At 41.3% G+C, this 18,483-nt stretch overlaps 1 protein-coding gene across 1 annotated transcript in view; it reads left to right on the top strand.

The window, feature by feature from the left end:
- Positions 1 to 17,723, top strand: part of LOC119657731 — a 69,486-nt gene extending 51,763 nt beyond the window's left edge. The window contains exon 2 of the mRNA XM_038064773.1: positions 14,787 to 17,723. Within this exon, the coding sequence (XP_037920701.1) occupies positions 14,787 to 16,565 (1,779 nt within the window). The 3' untranslated portion in view covers positions 16,566 to 17,723. The remainder of the gene's footprint in view (positions 1 to 14,786) is intronic.
- Positions 17,724 to 18,483: the final 760 nt, after the last annotated feature.

The raw sequence follows: 18,483 nt of genomic DNA, 5'->3' as shown, positions 1-18,483 counted from the left end.
AAGTGGGAAAACTTTCTTGTTATAAAAACCGTGTATGTTTGCCCATCCGAGAATATCGAAAAGTAACAGTCGCCTTTATCTACGGAGCAAATGAAGATGTCACAAAACTTGACTGCCGAATAGTGGAGGCGGACAAACTTCAGGATGTAAGAGCTCTGTGGATCGTTTCAAGCTACGCAATTGCTTCTATTTAATCGGTCCATTGAAAGACGCTAATGGTAGGATTCTCATCTACGATAATGGCCAACCAGAAAGGTCAAAGAAGCACTTCACTACGATTCTGAACCTTGTAACATCCTATGAATATCTAGCTTTATGGTAAGCACGCAAACCAAATAAACCCACGTGCTTTGATAATAAAAACCTTATGGAACGCCATTTCTAACTTTATATGCACTTTGAACACAGTTGAAACTTTCTTTGTTTGGTGTCAGAGAGAATTCTGACGAAGCTTAGGCCATGGCGAATTTGCCTTCGATATAATTGACACTCACATTGTGTTGGCGAATGTATATAAAGGAGCATTTAACATCTGCGAACCGCATCGGTCAAACAACTTCCAAAGTAGAGATGAGGTAGCGCCTAGTGATTCGCCTTTGCCCTGGATGAAACTGTCCTTTTGGAAAGATTTTATTTTTCCTCTTTCTTTCCTTGTTGGGTTCAGGAATCTAACCGAATGCAAAATATTGGGTATGATCTGGCATAATACTTCACGACAATCGTCCGTTTTAAACCAAATGCCTTCAGATTGTCACCTTTTCACACGCCTCAAGAGAACAGAGATCCATAACCGCGCCCATCGAAAGTTAAGAGAGGAATCATCATTCACGAAAAGAAGATATAAGGGCCTATATACCACACCATTTTATGGCTTTGGGTAAAACAAAACCTTATTAAATCTGTTCTATGTCTGTCCATCGGTCTGTCTTTTTTACTGGAGGAAAACCATTGCTGATACGAATCTGAAATCGAGGATGCGCATGCGGGACTCTTACCGACTAAAACATCCTATATTTCCACCAACCTCACCCCGCGGGACCGGGTATTGCTTCGCGGGATGTTCGGTGCTTAACTGTTCACTATGCTATAGCTGCGACCGCTTTGCTTAGTGCTAACTGCAATAGATTTTTTCTATGTCTCCGCCCCTCCTCTGTTTCTCTTAGTTGCTGATGGGTCCGTTTTACAAATATAAGTACCATGTTCTATGCAGCATTCAATTTCACCATGCACCTTACCAGATTCTTCACCGTTAAACGGGCATTTAGCTCAGTTTCAAGGTCTCTTCTTGAACTTTTGAATTTTGGGTAGGTGAAGATGTCGTGTTCTACATTTTCGGCTGTACCCTTGCACGTAGAACAATAAAACCGCACTTAAAGAGATACCTCCTGTACCCACCATATTTAAGAACTATTAAGAACTGATTTAAATAACTCGTCGCACCGTGGTTTCGCGTAGTCCACATGCTTATGTTTTGAATAAGCCCATGATTTCAGCGGCCATTCTTTGCCAGGTCCCACGACGCTCGTTAAGCAGCTAACAACCTCATTCGCTCACTTTGCTTGCTTAGGTTCGCATACTGCTTCTCGTACAAGCGGCTTGTCTCATCGGCTAAGATATCCACTGGGATTCTCCCCGTGAAAAGTTATATACAAGTATTCTGCATTGAGGTAGAGCGAAGCATATGTGCACTGATCCAAATCTGAATAATTTTCTGTTTCCGCTGCTTTGTAAAAAGTACCAACTGCGTCTTTTGTTTGTCAAGCTCGAGCCCGAAGTCTTCCAGCCGCGACTTCACCATTTAAATAGTCTCGCTCGCATAGATCTATACTTCGTCGGGTGACTGGATATTGTGACCATCCCGAAGTCATCTGCGAATCCGACAACAATGGCCTGTTTGGATACTAGAGTCGTAGAAGGCCCTCACATTATGTTCCGTAGCAGAGGACCCAGAACAGAAGTCAAAAGTAGTCGAAAGTTATACTTAATATATATTTTGGCGTTTGAACCGCGATGAGCGGTTTGAGAATACGGTTCTATTCGGCAGAATTGAACGCGTTCGTGGTTTTCGTGGCTAGTTCAATAAGTCCTTTGGAGGCACCAATTGCTGACCGAGGCTTTCGGAAGGGAAATTCTCAATCTGATAAATTACCGCTACTATCAATTATTAGATAGAGCCGGTTGTAGATTATCCGCTCTAGAACCTTACCTATTGTATTCAAAATAGATATAGGACTCTAGAATCCTGGTTCACCTATAAGTCTACCTACCTTCAGGATCAATATAAACTTTTGTATAATAATTTTCACTCTGCGGGGAAAGACTTTTTCTTTAGGCTGCCTGTGAACACTTGTGTGAACATGTTTGGTACCAGTCTTATTGCTTCTTCTGCGATTGCTGGAAGAATGCCTTGGCATTCATTGGTGTCGATGGGAAGGCAGTTGTCGGATGTTGGGGAAGCAATGCCGAAACTATGTTACACAGTAATCTAGGGCACGTGTAATGACGAAATGGTAGGATGGCCGGGGCCGGAGACGGAAGGACTATCCCGAAACCCTAAAAAATTGGCCGTGAAGGTCCGCCCGGAAATACTGATGCCCTATCAAAGTGCTCCGTCGACACGAGTTAGCACGTCGCTGTGCTAGTCAGCCTCGTGAATGTTGTGAGGGCTTCTATGGGCGCCTCGATCTTCACTTGTCACTATACATTCACGTGTCCTTTCCGATGCATGGGTCCGAACCGGATCTTAAAAAATGAACAACAAGCGTATAGACTGACCAGTACGTGAGATAAACGTGAAAATTCAAAAGCAAGAAAAATAACGGCTCGACCGCGTGCGTGGCACCGTAAAACTGTGGCCTCAAGTGCCACGATCGAAAAGGAAGAACCACAGATGTATTGCGAGATCCGGCCTTCGTGGTTTCCACTCTGCCTTGATGTCCTCAGGTCATCATATTGGAGAATGTCCTTTTTTAGTTCAGTTTTAGTTATTATTTAGTTATTTTCCTTTTCGAAATTCACGTCTGGTATTTTATTCCATTAAAATTAACAATCATTCCTTCTCTCGTCTTTCTCGATACTTCTGTTTAAATCTTTGTACAACCAGACATCAAGAGCAACCTTCTCCTCGAAATGTGTTTGCAATTCCTTTCAACAGGAAACAGGCGAACAGCCGGTCAGAATCACCGCAAGTCTTGATTCTTTCTCCTTCCTACTCCAATACCAAGGAACGAAATTATCCTCACCAACTATTCAGCTCAACTTATCGCACCAATTTGATCAGCTGTCTATCCACCAGCCGGTCCGGGTCCCGGTGCCGCACATCCTCCATGCAGAATAAATTTTTAGTCGCCTCAACTAGAAACGAAACCTCGCCTTGTCCACATCTCCCCATGAGTCTGCTTCATTACAGAGTCACTTGAAGCAATATTTTTTACTTTTTGTGATGGCCTACTGCAATTTTTTGCGCATGTGTTTATACTCTAGGTACTTTTGTTCATCTGTTCGGATAGCTGAGTGGTTAGAGCACAAGGCTATCGTACGGAAGATCGCGGTTCCAATCTCACTGGTGGCCGTGGAATTTGTATCGTTATCGCCTACGCATCGCCGTCGTATACCAGTCGACTCAGCTGTGAATGAGTACCTGAGTCAAATCAGGGTAATACTCCCGGTCGAGCGCAATGCTGACCACATTGCCTCCTACAGGCTATTCTGTAGTGTACCGTCACGGTCTTGAATGAAGTGCTCTAACACACTTCAAGGACCTGATCCAATATGGGTTGTTGCGCGAACGATTATTATTATTATTACTTTTGTGCATACTCTAGCATTTTTCTTTGGCATTGACTCCGCCGTCTTACCAATAGATTGTGCTTCTTCATCGCCTGTCCGACATATATGTTGGGATAAGTGCGATTTACAGCCGTTTGACTAAACTCAAAATTCCAGTATTCTGTCTATCTGTTTGTCACTCGCACTTTCATCAGAAACAATTGACGTGAAATTTGGTGCAAAGGTGAGGATTGTGAACGCCCCGACATTTCGTGAGTCACATCGTTCCGTTTGAGAGGAGTTTTCCATAAATGCAAAAGGGGGGGGGAGGGAGGGGGGGTGTTAAAACTTGTTTTAACCAAATATAGTCGTATGAGATATTAAATGAACGATTTCCATTTGCTCTTTCCGGACCCGGTGTCGGTTTTTGACATTCGTTGAAAAGGCGGGGCGTCGGAAGTGATCGTTTGTTCCACAGACCCATTCTCAGAAGCTACTGAATTGAATAATCTGAAAAGGTTACGAAGCTACCTCTATATGGTACCCAGTCCCCAAAATACCTTCTACATCGATGTCTATTCAAATTAAGTTAATAATAGACATTATTATGCTTTTGGGAAATTAACTGGAAACTCCCCTTAAGTCCCCCCTGGGTCATAACAATTTTCCGGAAATATCGACTATGTTACGAAGCATGATATCTACAAGTTTGGTCAAAATCGTAGTTTTTAGTGACAAAGTTTCAGTATCTTAGATTTGTCTCTTCCGTGTAAATTTACTCCCCAAAACACTAAGTATCATTATCACACCAAGCCTGACATGTTAGTTGTGTATACCTTACGGGCTACGTATAAACGGTATAGTTCTGCACTCAAATATACTTGCGCAAGAAATACACAAAACCTTTCATACCTGAAGCGTAGAGATTCCACTTGTTATAGTATGCTACTCAGGATAGGACAGCAAAATCAACTCTACAAGGTGGGATGGCAAATGCTTCCGTGGAAAAGACGAGTAGCTCAAAATTTGAAAAGCCAAGTCAAGGACATGTGCAGTCTAATCGGAAACAACGTTGAGAAACTGTTCTCTCTCTACCCGATACACTAAAACCAAGTTGGGAGCTGCAACGGGCCATATTCTACAGGTTTAATTATATGGAACCCAACGAAGGTTTTGCTCTCAATCTAATGAATGTCTGACCACCATTGGCTGTCATTTGAAATGACTTGAGATCGTGGGATGATGCTGGATGCATCCGAAATGTAAGAATAAATGCTTGGTATTAGATAATTAATTTTATCACAAAATTGAAATGATGGACAGTCTGAGCTGAAGTGTTCTTGATTCTGTCCTTGACGAATCAGGTCGCTGTCATTACTACAGTAATTCGTAGTCATTTCTGCTTGGAAATAATATTCATAGAAGGTGCTCGCTTATATCTAAAATTCAAAGTTGTTTTTCATTACTAATAAGGGTTAATATATAATAGAGACTTAATGAAATCAAGATAAAGACGAAATTTCACGGCAGCCATTCTTATTAATATTTATGTTTTCTTGCATAAAGTTCAGACTTTATTAGAAAATCAGTAAATAAGTTTTTGTAACCGAATTTTAGATGTCACCCAAACCAATTTATTTTAACAAAACAAACAATTTATAAGATTGTTCCATGGTCCACTTTGCGTTCCGAACCATCTGCCTACTCGTATTTTCCACCAGCAAAAACTGAGATGAATTATTATTATAATTGGAGTGAGCATATTTGCATGTGAAGCAGTTTTCAATTTGATTTTGCCGAATTGACGCTGAACACTAGCTGCAAGAAACTAGTATTTTTCCGGAAGTGGTCATTTTTTCTCACATATTTGATGTCATTTGTTGCCAAGTGGCGAGCTTTTGATGCGTTAGCATTGTGGTCTGAATCGTTTAAAAAAATATAATATTAAAGTGCATTTGCCCCCAGGTTTGCAGTTCTCGTTGTATATCTGAGAGTTAATATTTGAGTATATGGAGACTATTGACTGAATATTGACATTTGCACTTTTAAAACTGAAATAGATTTGATAAAATCTTGTTTATTAAGAACTGATTTTAGTGGATCACATTTTGTTTTGGCAATGAAACTATTATCTTCCTTGTTTTATGGTATAGTCGCTCATAGAATTGCAGATTTTTAACTTTTAAGGGGTTTAGAATATCTTTATTTCAACCACAATTATCTAAAAATCATAAAACATGTATCGTCGTTATGTACAAAACTTTTTTGATTTATTTTTCAGATTCAATAAAATTTCATTCACTAAGAACTGATTTCATTTTCAGTTTAGCAATAAAATGGTGATTTCCCTCATCTAATGATATAGTTACTCGAACCATGGATGTATTCAGTATTTCAGGTATCAACTGTTTCCTTCTTTATTGCGAAATCTAATTTTGGTTCTGCATAGAAGGAAGAAACATGAAACTTTTGAATCAGAAAGTTTATCTGGATGAACCTTGACTTTTCTTTTTCACTTATACATACATAATATAGTATAACAGGAAAATAGAGAAAATGTAGTCTAGTTGAGTAGACTTTCAGAAAAAAAACTATAGAAGTCAAATGAAATTAACCTTCGCGCTTTTCACTAAACCCAAATATCCCTTGAAAAACCCTAAAGCAACATTTTCCTTTTTGTTTTCTGCTAAAAAGTTAATCAAGATGTCGGATTTCGGTTTCCAGCGCGATTGTAAAAAAATTTTCACTTTTCTCTACTTGTTTAGTAATACATATAAGACTTTCAATGACGGTGAAAATTGTGAATCGTTGTTATGCTTTTTTAAGGAGATTGGCTTTGAATAAATTTGTTTGCTTTGCGTCGGATTAATGAAGCCGCAAGTTGCAATTAAGAAAGACGTAGTATGCTGTATGTAATTTTCGTCTTGAATAGCAGTGACTCTTAGTCCAAAAGCAACAGAGTAGAGAGTCCAGGTCAAGTAAAATTATTATATCAAATTGTAAGTGGTGACTCTTGTAAGTAACTTTGTCATCTGAGTTTACACAGAATGGAAATCCGGAATTGCTGGTACTGAGAAACTGAGGTACTTTAACTGAGAAAAGGAAAATCACGTATTAACTAAACATCAAACTGTTTATATACATTCATATTTTATATATGCCAAATGCCTACTCGTACGGAACTCGGCATACTTGCTCGATGTTGCGGGGAGCTCTCGACGGATTCTCCCATTAAGCAACCACCGCGCTCACGACCAAAGCCACTTGAACTTTTATGTAAGTAGGATTGTCCCTGCCTAAATGTTTGACACTTAGTGCTAGTGGTCAAAGGGTAGTATAGGTCCCGGGGCGAAACGTGGATTGGTACCCACGATGGAGCATAAAACCTGGGAAATGCCTGCTGAACCAACACCAACAGCTCTACTACCAAACCCTATCTCCACCTCCACGTGGTGACCGCTGGGAGCTCTTTCTTGAGGAAAAGCTGCAGACGGAGAAGGATGAAGGCGAGTCTCCCGCGCCTAAAAACGGGACAAATTGTACCAACTGGTCCTCCAGGTTGGGGGTTGGGTAGGGCTGACACGGAAAACAACATGTTACGAAGCCAAAACAGGAGCCTCGGATAGGACGGACTTTAAAACACCGGACCCGGCAACGACAAAGGAACAACGATTTGCGCATTTTCTCATGGAACGTGCGCTCCCTGTACAGAGATGAAGCTGATAAGCAGCTAGCCGATACCCTGTCCCAATGTAGGGCTGATGTAACAGCGTTGCAAGAGATGCGATGGACAGGGACCGGTTTCCTGGAGTAGAGCCACTACACCATATATTATAGCGGTCATCCAATAAGCCATGTGCTCGGAGTAGGTTTCTTAGTCAGCCAAAAAATGAAACCTGCTGTTATCGGCTTTGAAAACATAAGCGAACGGCTATGCACTCTGCGCTTGCGAGGCAAGTTTAGAAATATAAGCCTCATAAACGTTCACGCCCCTACAGAGGAGACTGCAGAGTCGGAGAAGGATACCTTCTACGAGGCAGTAGAAAGAACCCTGGAAGCCTGTCCCAGATATGATATCAAAATCATACTTGGGGATTTTAACAGCCAAGTAGGGAAGGAGCCCGTATTCAGGCGATACGTTGGCTCCCATAGCTTACACGAAAAAACAAATGATAACGGACTGCGGACTATTCAATTAGCAGGGTCACACGAAATGGTTGTTGGAAGTACCTGGTTTGCGCGGAAAGCGGTCCACAAACATACGTGGGCCTCTCCAGACGGGACCACTTTCAATCAAATTGACCACGTGTTGATCGAACGTCGCCACCTCTCAGCCTTGATGAATGTCAGAACATATAGGGGGGCCAATATAGACTCGGATCACTATCTCGTTGGCATGGTGCTTCGGGCTCGAATAACAATACCACCTAGAATCCCCTCTGACAATCAGGTGAGAGTGAACACTGAAGCCATCCACAACACAACCCTCCGCGACACCTATAAGAGGGAAATGGATGCCGCAATAACCGCAGTCAACAGAGGACCTGGAGATGAAGCATCAACTAATGATCTTCACAACCACCTGAAGAACGTTATCATGGATACGGCCACAAATATACTTGGCCCCAGCCGCAAAAGGAGTCGGAACGGATAGTTTGGCGATGAACGTAAGCTAGCAACGGAACGGAAGAATGCCGCATACCGAGTAATGTTGCATTCCCAAAGAACGCGGGCACGCGCAGAGACTTATCAAGAAGTCCGTCGAGCGGAGAAGCGACTTCACAGACCGAAAAAGAAAGCCTGGGAGAACCAACATGTCTGTGAACTCGAAAAGTACAGGGAGCAACCGCACCAGGCACGGAAGTTTTACCAACAAGTCAGCAGGATGAAGCCTTATACACCTCGATGCTCATCCTGCCGAGACAAAGAGGGAAATCTGATTTCCGACAGAATGGGCATATTAGAGCGATGGGTTGAGTACTTTGATGAGCTACTGAACAACCAGAACATCGGCGAGTTGGAGGTCCCGCCAACTGAAGACGACGAACAAATACTGCCACCACCAAGTTTAGGAGAAACAGTCCGTGCAATTCATCGGCTAAAAAATCATAAGTCGCCAGGAGCCGATGGAATTACAGCCGAATTGGTTAAATATGGAGGCGACCAGTTACACCAAGTGGTTCATCAACTTATGCTCAAGGTATGGGACAGCGAATCAATGCCTGACGATTGGCAACGAGGCATTATCTGTCTCATACATAAAAAGGGAGATATCACACAGTGCAGCAATTATAGAGGTATCACGTTGCTGAGTACCATCTATAAGATATTCTCCACTATCTTGCTAGGCCGGATAGCCCCATACGCCCAGAACATCATTGGCCCATACCAAAGAGGCTTCACTCCAGGCAAATCGGCGACAAATCAGATTTTCTCTCTGCGGCAGGCGATGGAAAAACTGTTGGAATATGGACAACAGTTGCACCATCTGTTCATCGACTTTAAAGCCGCCTATGTATGCTATCATCAGCCAGGGTAAAACTGTACACGGCCATGGGAGAATTCGGTATCCCGACGAAATTAATAAGACTGACTAGGCTGACCCTGACCAATGTGCGAGGCCAGATAAAAGCAGCAGGATCACTCTCAAGACCATTCGACATCAACAACGGTCTACGACAAGGGGATGCGCTATCATGCGTCCTCTTTAACCTGGCCCTCGAGAAAGTGATCCGTGATGCTGAGGTGAATGCAAGAGGTACGATCCTCTTTAAGTCCACCCAACTACTGGCCTATGCTGACGATATCGACATCATGGGAAGAACCACCCGAGACGTACAAACTGCCTTCATCCAGATCGAGCAGGCGGCTGTCGGCGCGAGATCTTGGGCTGCACATCAATGAAGGCAAGACAAAATATATGGTGGCAACGTCAGCACCGAAGACGAATCAACCAACAACATCAAACCGCACTAGTCAAACACAAACACGAACAAGAATAAGGATAGGAGAATACAACTTTGAGACCGTTGACAATTTCTCCTATCTAGGGTCGAAAGTCACAACCGATAACAACTACGATGATGAAATCCGCGCACGGTTGTTGTCAGCCAACAGAGCCTATTTCAGCTTACAAAGACTGTTCTGCTCGAAACGTCTCACCATAGGGTCAAAGCTCTTACTGTACAAGACTATGATCTTGCCAGTCCTCATGTATTCCTCGGAAACTTGGGTTCTTAGCAAGAAAAATTGCGAACTCTTGGCCGCGTTCGAGAGAAGAATCCTCCGAAGAATTTTTGGCCCCCTACATAAGGATGGACGATTCCGTAGCCTATACAATGACGAAATCTATGAGCGATACCATGACCGTCCGGTTGTGGATAAAATCCGGCTCAATAGGTTACGGTGGACGGGTCACTTAATCCGTATGGATGAAGATGATCCCACCCGGAAAGTCTATAAGGGTAGAAGTGCACCAGGTGCGCAAGTTTTACCAAGAAGTCGGCAGGATGAAGCCTTATATTTACATCTTGATGCTCATCCTACCGAGGCAAAGAGGGAAGCCTGGAGCAATGGGTTGAGTATTTAGATGAGCTCCTAATAAACAAAATTTCGATGAGTTGGAGGTCCGAACATTTGAAGGCGATGGACAAATACTGCCACCACCAAGTATAGAGAAAAAAGTCCGTGCAGTTCATTGGTTTAAAAATCATAAGTCGCCAGGAGCCCATGGAAAACCCAATTGGCTAAATATGGAGGAAAACAATTACATCAAGCGGCTCATCAACATATGCTCAAGGTGTGGGACAGCGAATCAATGTCTGACGATTGGCAACGAGGCATTATCTGTCCCACAAATAAAAGGGGAGATACTACACAGTGCGGAATTTATAGAGATATCACGTTGCTGAATAACATCTATAAGATATTCTCCACTATTTTGCTAGGCCGGAAGCACCATACTCCGGAACATTATTGGCCAATACCAAAGAGGCTTCACTACAAGGAAATCGTCAACAAATCAAATTTTCTGTCTGTGGCAAGCAATGGGATATGGATATCAGTTGCATCATCCATTGAAAGTATTAATTTGATTTTTAAGACATTGTGAATTTACGTTTCACGAGCCATGATTCTGTCCATATTGTAGCCACGAAAATATAAGGAGGTCCATTCTTTTTGCTTGTTATAATATTATGCTTTGTTTTTCTTTCACATCATTTCTACATAAAATGCATGATTTTTTAGTTATCTGCGAAAAGCCGTTGGAAAACGTACATTTTTTTTCGATGAAAGAACGGCATGAAAAATTTTCAAATGTGCTTAGAATTGATCATTTAATCGATTTCTGTGGTTATTTAGCAAAAAAATTCCACCCTGGAGAGGTGTAACGCCCTCTCCGGTGCACATGGACGCTATTTAACTTTTGTTTCTTATGTCACCCTCTATCCTCACCCCAAATTTCATCTCATTCAGTCCTGACTGAAAGAATTCGGACGAAGCATCCGATTTTCGACTTTAATGACTGGACTACCGTTGGTGATGATGATGATTAGTTAAAATCTGACATCTCACAAAATTGTGACAACACGGTAATTATAATGAAGTTTCGGGCCCCTAAAAATGACGCGGACCTTGTTCGCTTGAAGGCTATGTGTCACTGCTAAGTCAATGATTAAAGAAGGTCATTCGAGATACTTGTTTGCTAACGTCGAGGCCGAAATTGTCCACGGTAACTTTGGTCCCATACTCATTCTTCCCGTAGTCCCACCCAATCTTCCCTTCTTCCACTCCAACTCCCCACAACAATCCTGCGGCCTTCTCTGTTTTTACTTCACTCCCGTGCTTACTATCTCAATCACTCTACGCCTGTTCGAAATGCAGACTGCTGCAAATCTCTGGGCGTTTCTTTGCTGGCGCCTTTCTTAGTTCAGTTCCTGATTCGCGATCTTGATACCAATGACGGACCTGGTCTCGACAGGCTTCCTAACCACTTCCTTGTTAACTGTAAACAACACCAAATGCTTCATTCCTCATCTTTAGAAAACCAGAAAAACATCAGGTATTTCCCCTCGTCCTTGTGCTTTGTTGAATCTTGACTTTGCGCAAGCAATTGTATCACATTTTCTGTCACAACTGGAATGCGTTCTAAGGAATGCACTCTTACGATTGCAATAGTGCTTCTGACTTGCGGGTATAGAGTATTCATTATCTAGGGTAATGAAACTAAGCGTTTGATCTGCCGGGCGTTACCTTCTTTCAGCTTAGCTATCACCGCTCTATAAGCTCTTCCCCGAGTTGATGTTGCCTTTTGCACGGTTTCTTTAACTTTTTTTATTTTCCTCTTATGGATTACCTACCATTACTTCGTCCGCTTCTTTCGGCAATAACCTGGGCATAAATTGCACATTCGCAATTCTTTCGTCCCTTGAGGCAGTTTGAACGTAGAGTTGCCTGAGTTTTTTATTCCACCAGCACTTCTCTCTGATTGTGCTCTTTTTTTTATGGGAAAGTACATTATGGATACGGCAGCTATAATCGAGGACGCATATTCCGAACTCCTTCCGATTAAATTTTTCGATTTGCTCCCCACAGACTCCTACGAGCGATCGTTTTGGTTTTGCTTCACAGGGCATTTCAGTCGTTTGCTGTTAGTGGCTGCCACTTAACGCGGTATCATTTGCATCCAATCCCAGCTTGTAGCTTACCACATTTTCGTCATAAAACGGCTCAAATCTTTCATGTTTCTGGCTTCATCCGCTAAAATATTTACTGCAAGCATCCCTGTAATGACCATGTTGCCAGTGAACTGAACTGACAATTTCATCATTTATTTTCTGGGATTTATTTGGTAGTACCCTCGTTAACGTGAAGCTGACGGAAGCTGTTTCTTGTCCAATTAGCGTTCCATGTATTTTCAAACTTAATTTTCAGCCGGTAGCTACTCAAAGGTATATCGATAATGGTTAAGAGCAAATAACATATTCACTGATGCAAACAGTTTTCTGTTTCAAAAACTTTCTTATACTCAACCCTGGCTCGAAGTCTTCGAACCAAAATTTATTTCGTAGATAGTCTTGCTCGCATAAATAGCGGAGTGATGGCATATACTGGGCACTCAGGGACCCTGGCATATTTTATGTTCCACTCTAGAGGATCGAGAATCGACCTTTGGGGAGCAGCTACTGTTATATTGAATACCTTTGACCTTTCCACGTGTCGTAGCTTTCGATGTCAAAAATGTGGATGAGTGATTCGATAACGCGAATCCTTCACCCAGAATTGTAGTATGAAGCATTTCTCTTCGGTAGAAGCTTTGCTGACTTTGACAATTGCCTTAGTCTTTCACAAGTCAAACCATGGCAAAAACCGCCATACAACCAGTAATAGATTATTGCTTCTATAGCTTATTGTTGACATTTGTACGCACCTCCACACGTCTGTTTCTTCACAACGCATCTTGAAGCATAGATATCCGGGTGTGCTCTTTCAAAAAGTCGCCTGGAGCAATCTTGTCAAGTTCTTGTTTATATTTGAGCTTGTTTCTTTGATGTTAGCTTCGCCTTCTGGCGTGCAGGCATTTCGCTTTCTTCGTGTTCCTCCAGCAGTCGTCATAAATCTGAATCAAATCATGATGGGCCTGAAACACCCTTCATATCGATACCTTATGAGATTTTCAGTTCATCCTTGTATCATGAAATTTTGCAATAATATGGGTGGAGACTATTATTGGCAAAGTTGTTGTGGATCAAATTTGTCACTATCCTATAAATTTATTTCAATTCAAAACACAGAGTGGTAATATTTATTCATCCTAAAGTAAATACCCTGATATACTAAAACTACGCGAAAACGGAAAAGCCATTGACCAGGATATTTTTACATAAGAAATACACAAAACCTTTAAGCCTTCTCAATTGCAGTGCCTACGGTTTTTGTTCTATTTTTTATGCATGCCCAAATATTTTTGGAAAATTTAAAACATTTTAGGGCTGTTAATGGCTAAGGAGAGTTTTTGTCTAATATATTGCAATCTCTATGTCCTTTCTGCTTCTACCTCTTCCGCCTTCATTCCGTTCAAAACCCGGGCCAGCTCGTCTTGATCGGCTGTACTGTTTTCTTCTGTCAAAGACCTGATTTGCAGGCAGCCGTGAGGCTTTTAGCGTACCAACCCACCGTTGCTTCCGTCAGCCGATTGGTCTATTGCTATCGACTTCGATGTTCAAACCAATCTTCCCATGAGCGCGAATTAGGTGACCATACCATCGAAGACGTCTCTATCGCAATTTTTCAACGACTGGTCCAACCCCATATCGATCGCGGATATCCTCATTTCGGATGTGATCAAGGGGTGTTACGCCACTAGACCAACGTAACATCTTCTTCTCCATTACCACAAAATGATGTTCATTGTCTTTAATTGTGAACCAACACATTGAGATGTTCATTGATACGCGATGATTACAAAGAACACCAGTTGGGAAATGCCGCTTCATTCAGGTTGCGCTATTATGTGGAACATTTGCATAGCGCAGTTCACCATTGACTGATCTGGGGTGTTTAAATTGCCCAGTTCTGGCAGATCACTGCCACTGACAGCGATAGTGCCTGTTTCGGTAGGATCGGTCGTCAAAAACTTTACTCAGATTCAATCCGAGAACATGTATAAGGTGATAATTTCATTTTTAAACAAGTTGCTCGAGATTAGCTTTGTTATAAGACACTAAGAAAATATCATCTGCTTAAAGCAGTCTATAACATGCTTGATGGTGGATGGCCCGTCTGACAGAACCCATAACAAGAACAAAGAGGAGCAGTGAGAAAGCGCTTCCTTGATGAACTCCGACAGAGACGTGAAGCGATTTTGATGTGCCCGCTGCAGATAAGGGCCTCTTAATCGATTGCGCCAGTAGTCCTCTTTGGTCGCATCAATTAGCTAGGCAGATATTAATAATAAAAACATTTCCTTTCAATATTTTCCTATTTTAAAATGAATAAAGAATTATTGTGTTTTTCAGATGACTTTGCATCACCCGACGACATCAAATCCAATACCACGACGGGATCTTATCGATGGATCCGAATTCCTATCATTATTCATCAACAGCGCCAGCAAGGGAAGTTCCACCAGAAATTACAAAGACATTGATTCAAATGAGAATGTGAATGCCAAATTTGATGAAATTCTGAGTGATACTACTCAGAAATTCGAAATAGATGAATCGAATCATCATCCCGGTAAACCCGGAGATAACAATGAATTTCCGAAATTAGATGAGGAACGATCAACAACAAATAAAGTGATTACGAAAACTACGAAAAATCACTCTCACGGTGACTCAGAGCGGAAACAAATAGTCCAGTATGTGACATCTGGAAGTAAGGTTGTTTTTCTAGAAGATTTGACTCCGTTTGACTCTATCCAGAAGGATCAGAACTCAAATGATGTGTCCACTGAAACGCAAAGTTCGGAGCAAACGACTAAGATCTACAATACAACAGAAAAATCGGATCAAGATGCTTCTGAAAGTGAGCTAGATGTAACTGAAATTGACACTACTGTCTTACTTGACAATGAAGGACATTTTGACGATGTCGAAGCAGAAAGAGGGGATTTCGTAAGCCGGTCGCATAAGGCTGAACTCTCGGTTGATATTTCTGATCCTGTAACTCATGGCATTTCCGACTCAATGAACAGTGGATCGAATTTTCATCAAGCCCATAAGAAACCTGATTCTCGTAATGACCAGAATCAGAAAAGTATAGTTCCTATTCAAACAGTTATTTACCATGACAACTATCATAAAAGCATGTCAGCCCAACCGAGATCAGTATCTTACACATCTATTTCACAGAACATCGATCAGCCGAACTCGTGGCCTAATTCCGAAGCATATCAGGAGGCAAAAAAAAATGTTAGCGAGGGTTTGCAGCCAAAGAACTATCAAGAACCTGCTAAAGTCTACAGTGAGCCCGCAAAGGTTTACGGTGAGCCGGAAAAGGTTTATAGTGAACCTGCAAAGGTTTATTCTCAGCCTGCTCAAGTTTACAGCCAGCCAGCTAAGTTTTACTCAGAACCGGCCAAAGTTTATTCGGAACCGGCAAAAGTCTACTCTGAACCTGCAAAGGTGTACAGTGAGCCAGCCAAAACATATTGGCCAACACCACTCACTACAACCGCTCCTATGGCAACTACGACTACCCCGAGCAGTATGACGAGGCGAACGACTCCAAGAAAAGTCATTTTCAATCTGGATCGGCTTCCCTATGATCTATTGAATGCTCCGAATAGTGACAGCAAACTTCTAGAGCCTACTTCTTCGCATCATCGCAATAATGGTAGCGTGCGGAGAAATTCCACAGGAAGGCATTTCGAAGAAGATGATGGAAGTTATAGGCCGGAGCATCATGGAACGATTATGGTCACTCAGAGACCAAAGTACAGACCCACACATTATACTGAAAGCACGGAGGAAATATACACACCAACCCCTGAACAGAATTATGAGGTGGAAGAGTCAGTTAGTGTGAAGACGAACGGCAGAGCCCACGGCATTCAACCTCCATCGCCTTCTACTGTGAACCCGAAGGAAGACTCTAAAGTTGGTTATGTGTTCGAAGGACGAAATTACAGGAAGTACCGCGTGGAGGAGAAAACGGCTGACGGATTTATCGTTGGGGAGTATGGAGTGGTGAGCCATAACGACGGCAGTTTGCGAGGGGTCCGATACACAGCGGACTCAAACATAAACCCTAGCCTAATACACGACGCACTTATGAAATTTTTATCTTTATAGAAAGGGGAAAAATTTAGATTTTTAGGATGTAATTGATTGATGTAACACTGCTGTATGATACTTTGTGAATGTTGGTTAAGATTCAATAAACATTATATTGAATTGTATGCACAAAATGTAGAATTGGTAAACTAAAACTCACAGGGTAGCAGGGGGAAATCTTCTTCTTGCCACTTTTATAAGATTTCAGTTCAATTAGAATTTTGCTGAAGATTGGAGGATAAATATTGAATTAGTTTCTTTTGTTCATAAATTCATCGTCATTTTACTTTTAAATAAATCAAGGGGAAAAATTAGGAATTATCAATCAATTCTTGGGAATTAGTGTCAAAGCTTAATTATCTGCAGATGATCTTCCAACGAACTTTGCACTGTATCTAAAGCACGATAGGTATTTTATTTATTTGAAACGAATAAATGAAGGAATTTCGTATCTAGTATAAACTAGACTAATTAGCATCATTCCAAGAATCGAATTTAAACTAACATGAAAGTATTTAAGCATATGTAGTACGCTAAGTCAACTATTCATCATTATTCAAATACCAGAAACATTTTCTTTGTAACACATGAAATTCTTTTGAAATGACCTTGACTTGTGATAGTAGAATTTAATAACCTTAGCACTTTATCATTCTTTGTTCAGCTACTTAGATGACAATTAGTAGTAGCCATTGGTTGCAACCAGACCGGTATCTGGAGTACTGATGCTGGTTGATATGAACGCAGGAAAGTTGCACTAATTCGCCACAAGATTGTTGTGAATCTGGTTTCAACCAATCGCTGCAAACTGGCTTGCTCAACTTTAGATTGTTCCACTACCGCTTTTCGGAGCCTGGCCGGACCGCAGATACGGTTCCATTGCATACAAGTACCGAATCTCGTATTGTCTAAGCAGCTGACATAAGAATATGGAATAAAATAGAAAGCAACGGATTATTTTATAGCGCTCAGATTCAGAAGAACAATTACTTGAATAAAGTCATAAATGATAAGTTGAAACCTCTTTATTCACAAACAATGAACAACATAATAAAATATTCTTAGTCCTAAGCTAGTTGTCTTCTGCAAATATTAATGAATTTTCAATTATTTTAGCAAAATATAAACCCTATGATATTGGAAAAAACTAATAAAGGCAACATTCTAAAACTTGCATAATGAAACATTTGTTTTGTAATTAATGTGAATGCATAATTCAGTTATGATAATTGCAATTACTACCATGCGATTCGCCGTACTTGAGCCGTTTTAAGTAGTGAAATATAATTTTGAAATTCATTCAACAGCAATAAAAACTTGCAACTAGATAAGTTGCGATGAATACTTTATGTTATGCAAGGATAGTGGGACGGAGGCACTAATTATCTTATGATGCAACCCCCATGACATTTTCAACATTTTGCGAATTGTTGTTAAAGGTTAATAGAAGCAGAGAATGTTAGGTAGATTCCATTCAAAATTTTATAATTCGCAAGTCAGTCAACCTTAAATCTCGCTCATGAGTAAGATATTCACTTCAAAAAGAACAGGATTCAAGAACTACATCTCTTCATGCTCTCCACATGTTTTCTCGCCTTCTCTCAGCGCAGTTAAGATAATATGTTTTGCTTAGTATGTACTTTTAATGCTGGATGTTATTATTATCATCAACGACCTGACAATCGGTGTCCAGTGTAGACCTGCCTTATTAGAGACTCCAAACTTTGCGGTTTTACTATATCCTTATAAACTATCTAGGGCCCTGGCCTCTTCCATCAATCCTGCTGAGGTCCTCAAAAATCATGTCCCTAGACACTTTCGGGATTGGATCATCCTCACGTACATGGTTAAGGAAACCCGCTCACCGCAGCCCATTCAGCCGAATTTTACCCATAATCAAACCGCTCATAATTTCTTCGTTATATAGAATTTGGAA

Source organism: Hermetia illucens, chromosome 5 (genome assembly GCF_905115235.1).
Source record: "Hermetia illucens chromosome 5, iHerIll2.2.curated.20191125, whole genome shotgun sequence".
Taxonomy (NCBI): domain Eukaryota; kingdom Metazoa; phylum Arthropoda; class Insecta; order Diptera; family Stratiomyidae; genus Hermetia; species Hermetia illucens.
Note: the sequence above shows the minus strand (reverse complement) of the source record. Positions and strands in the feature narration are given on the sequence as shown.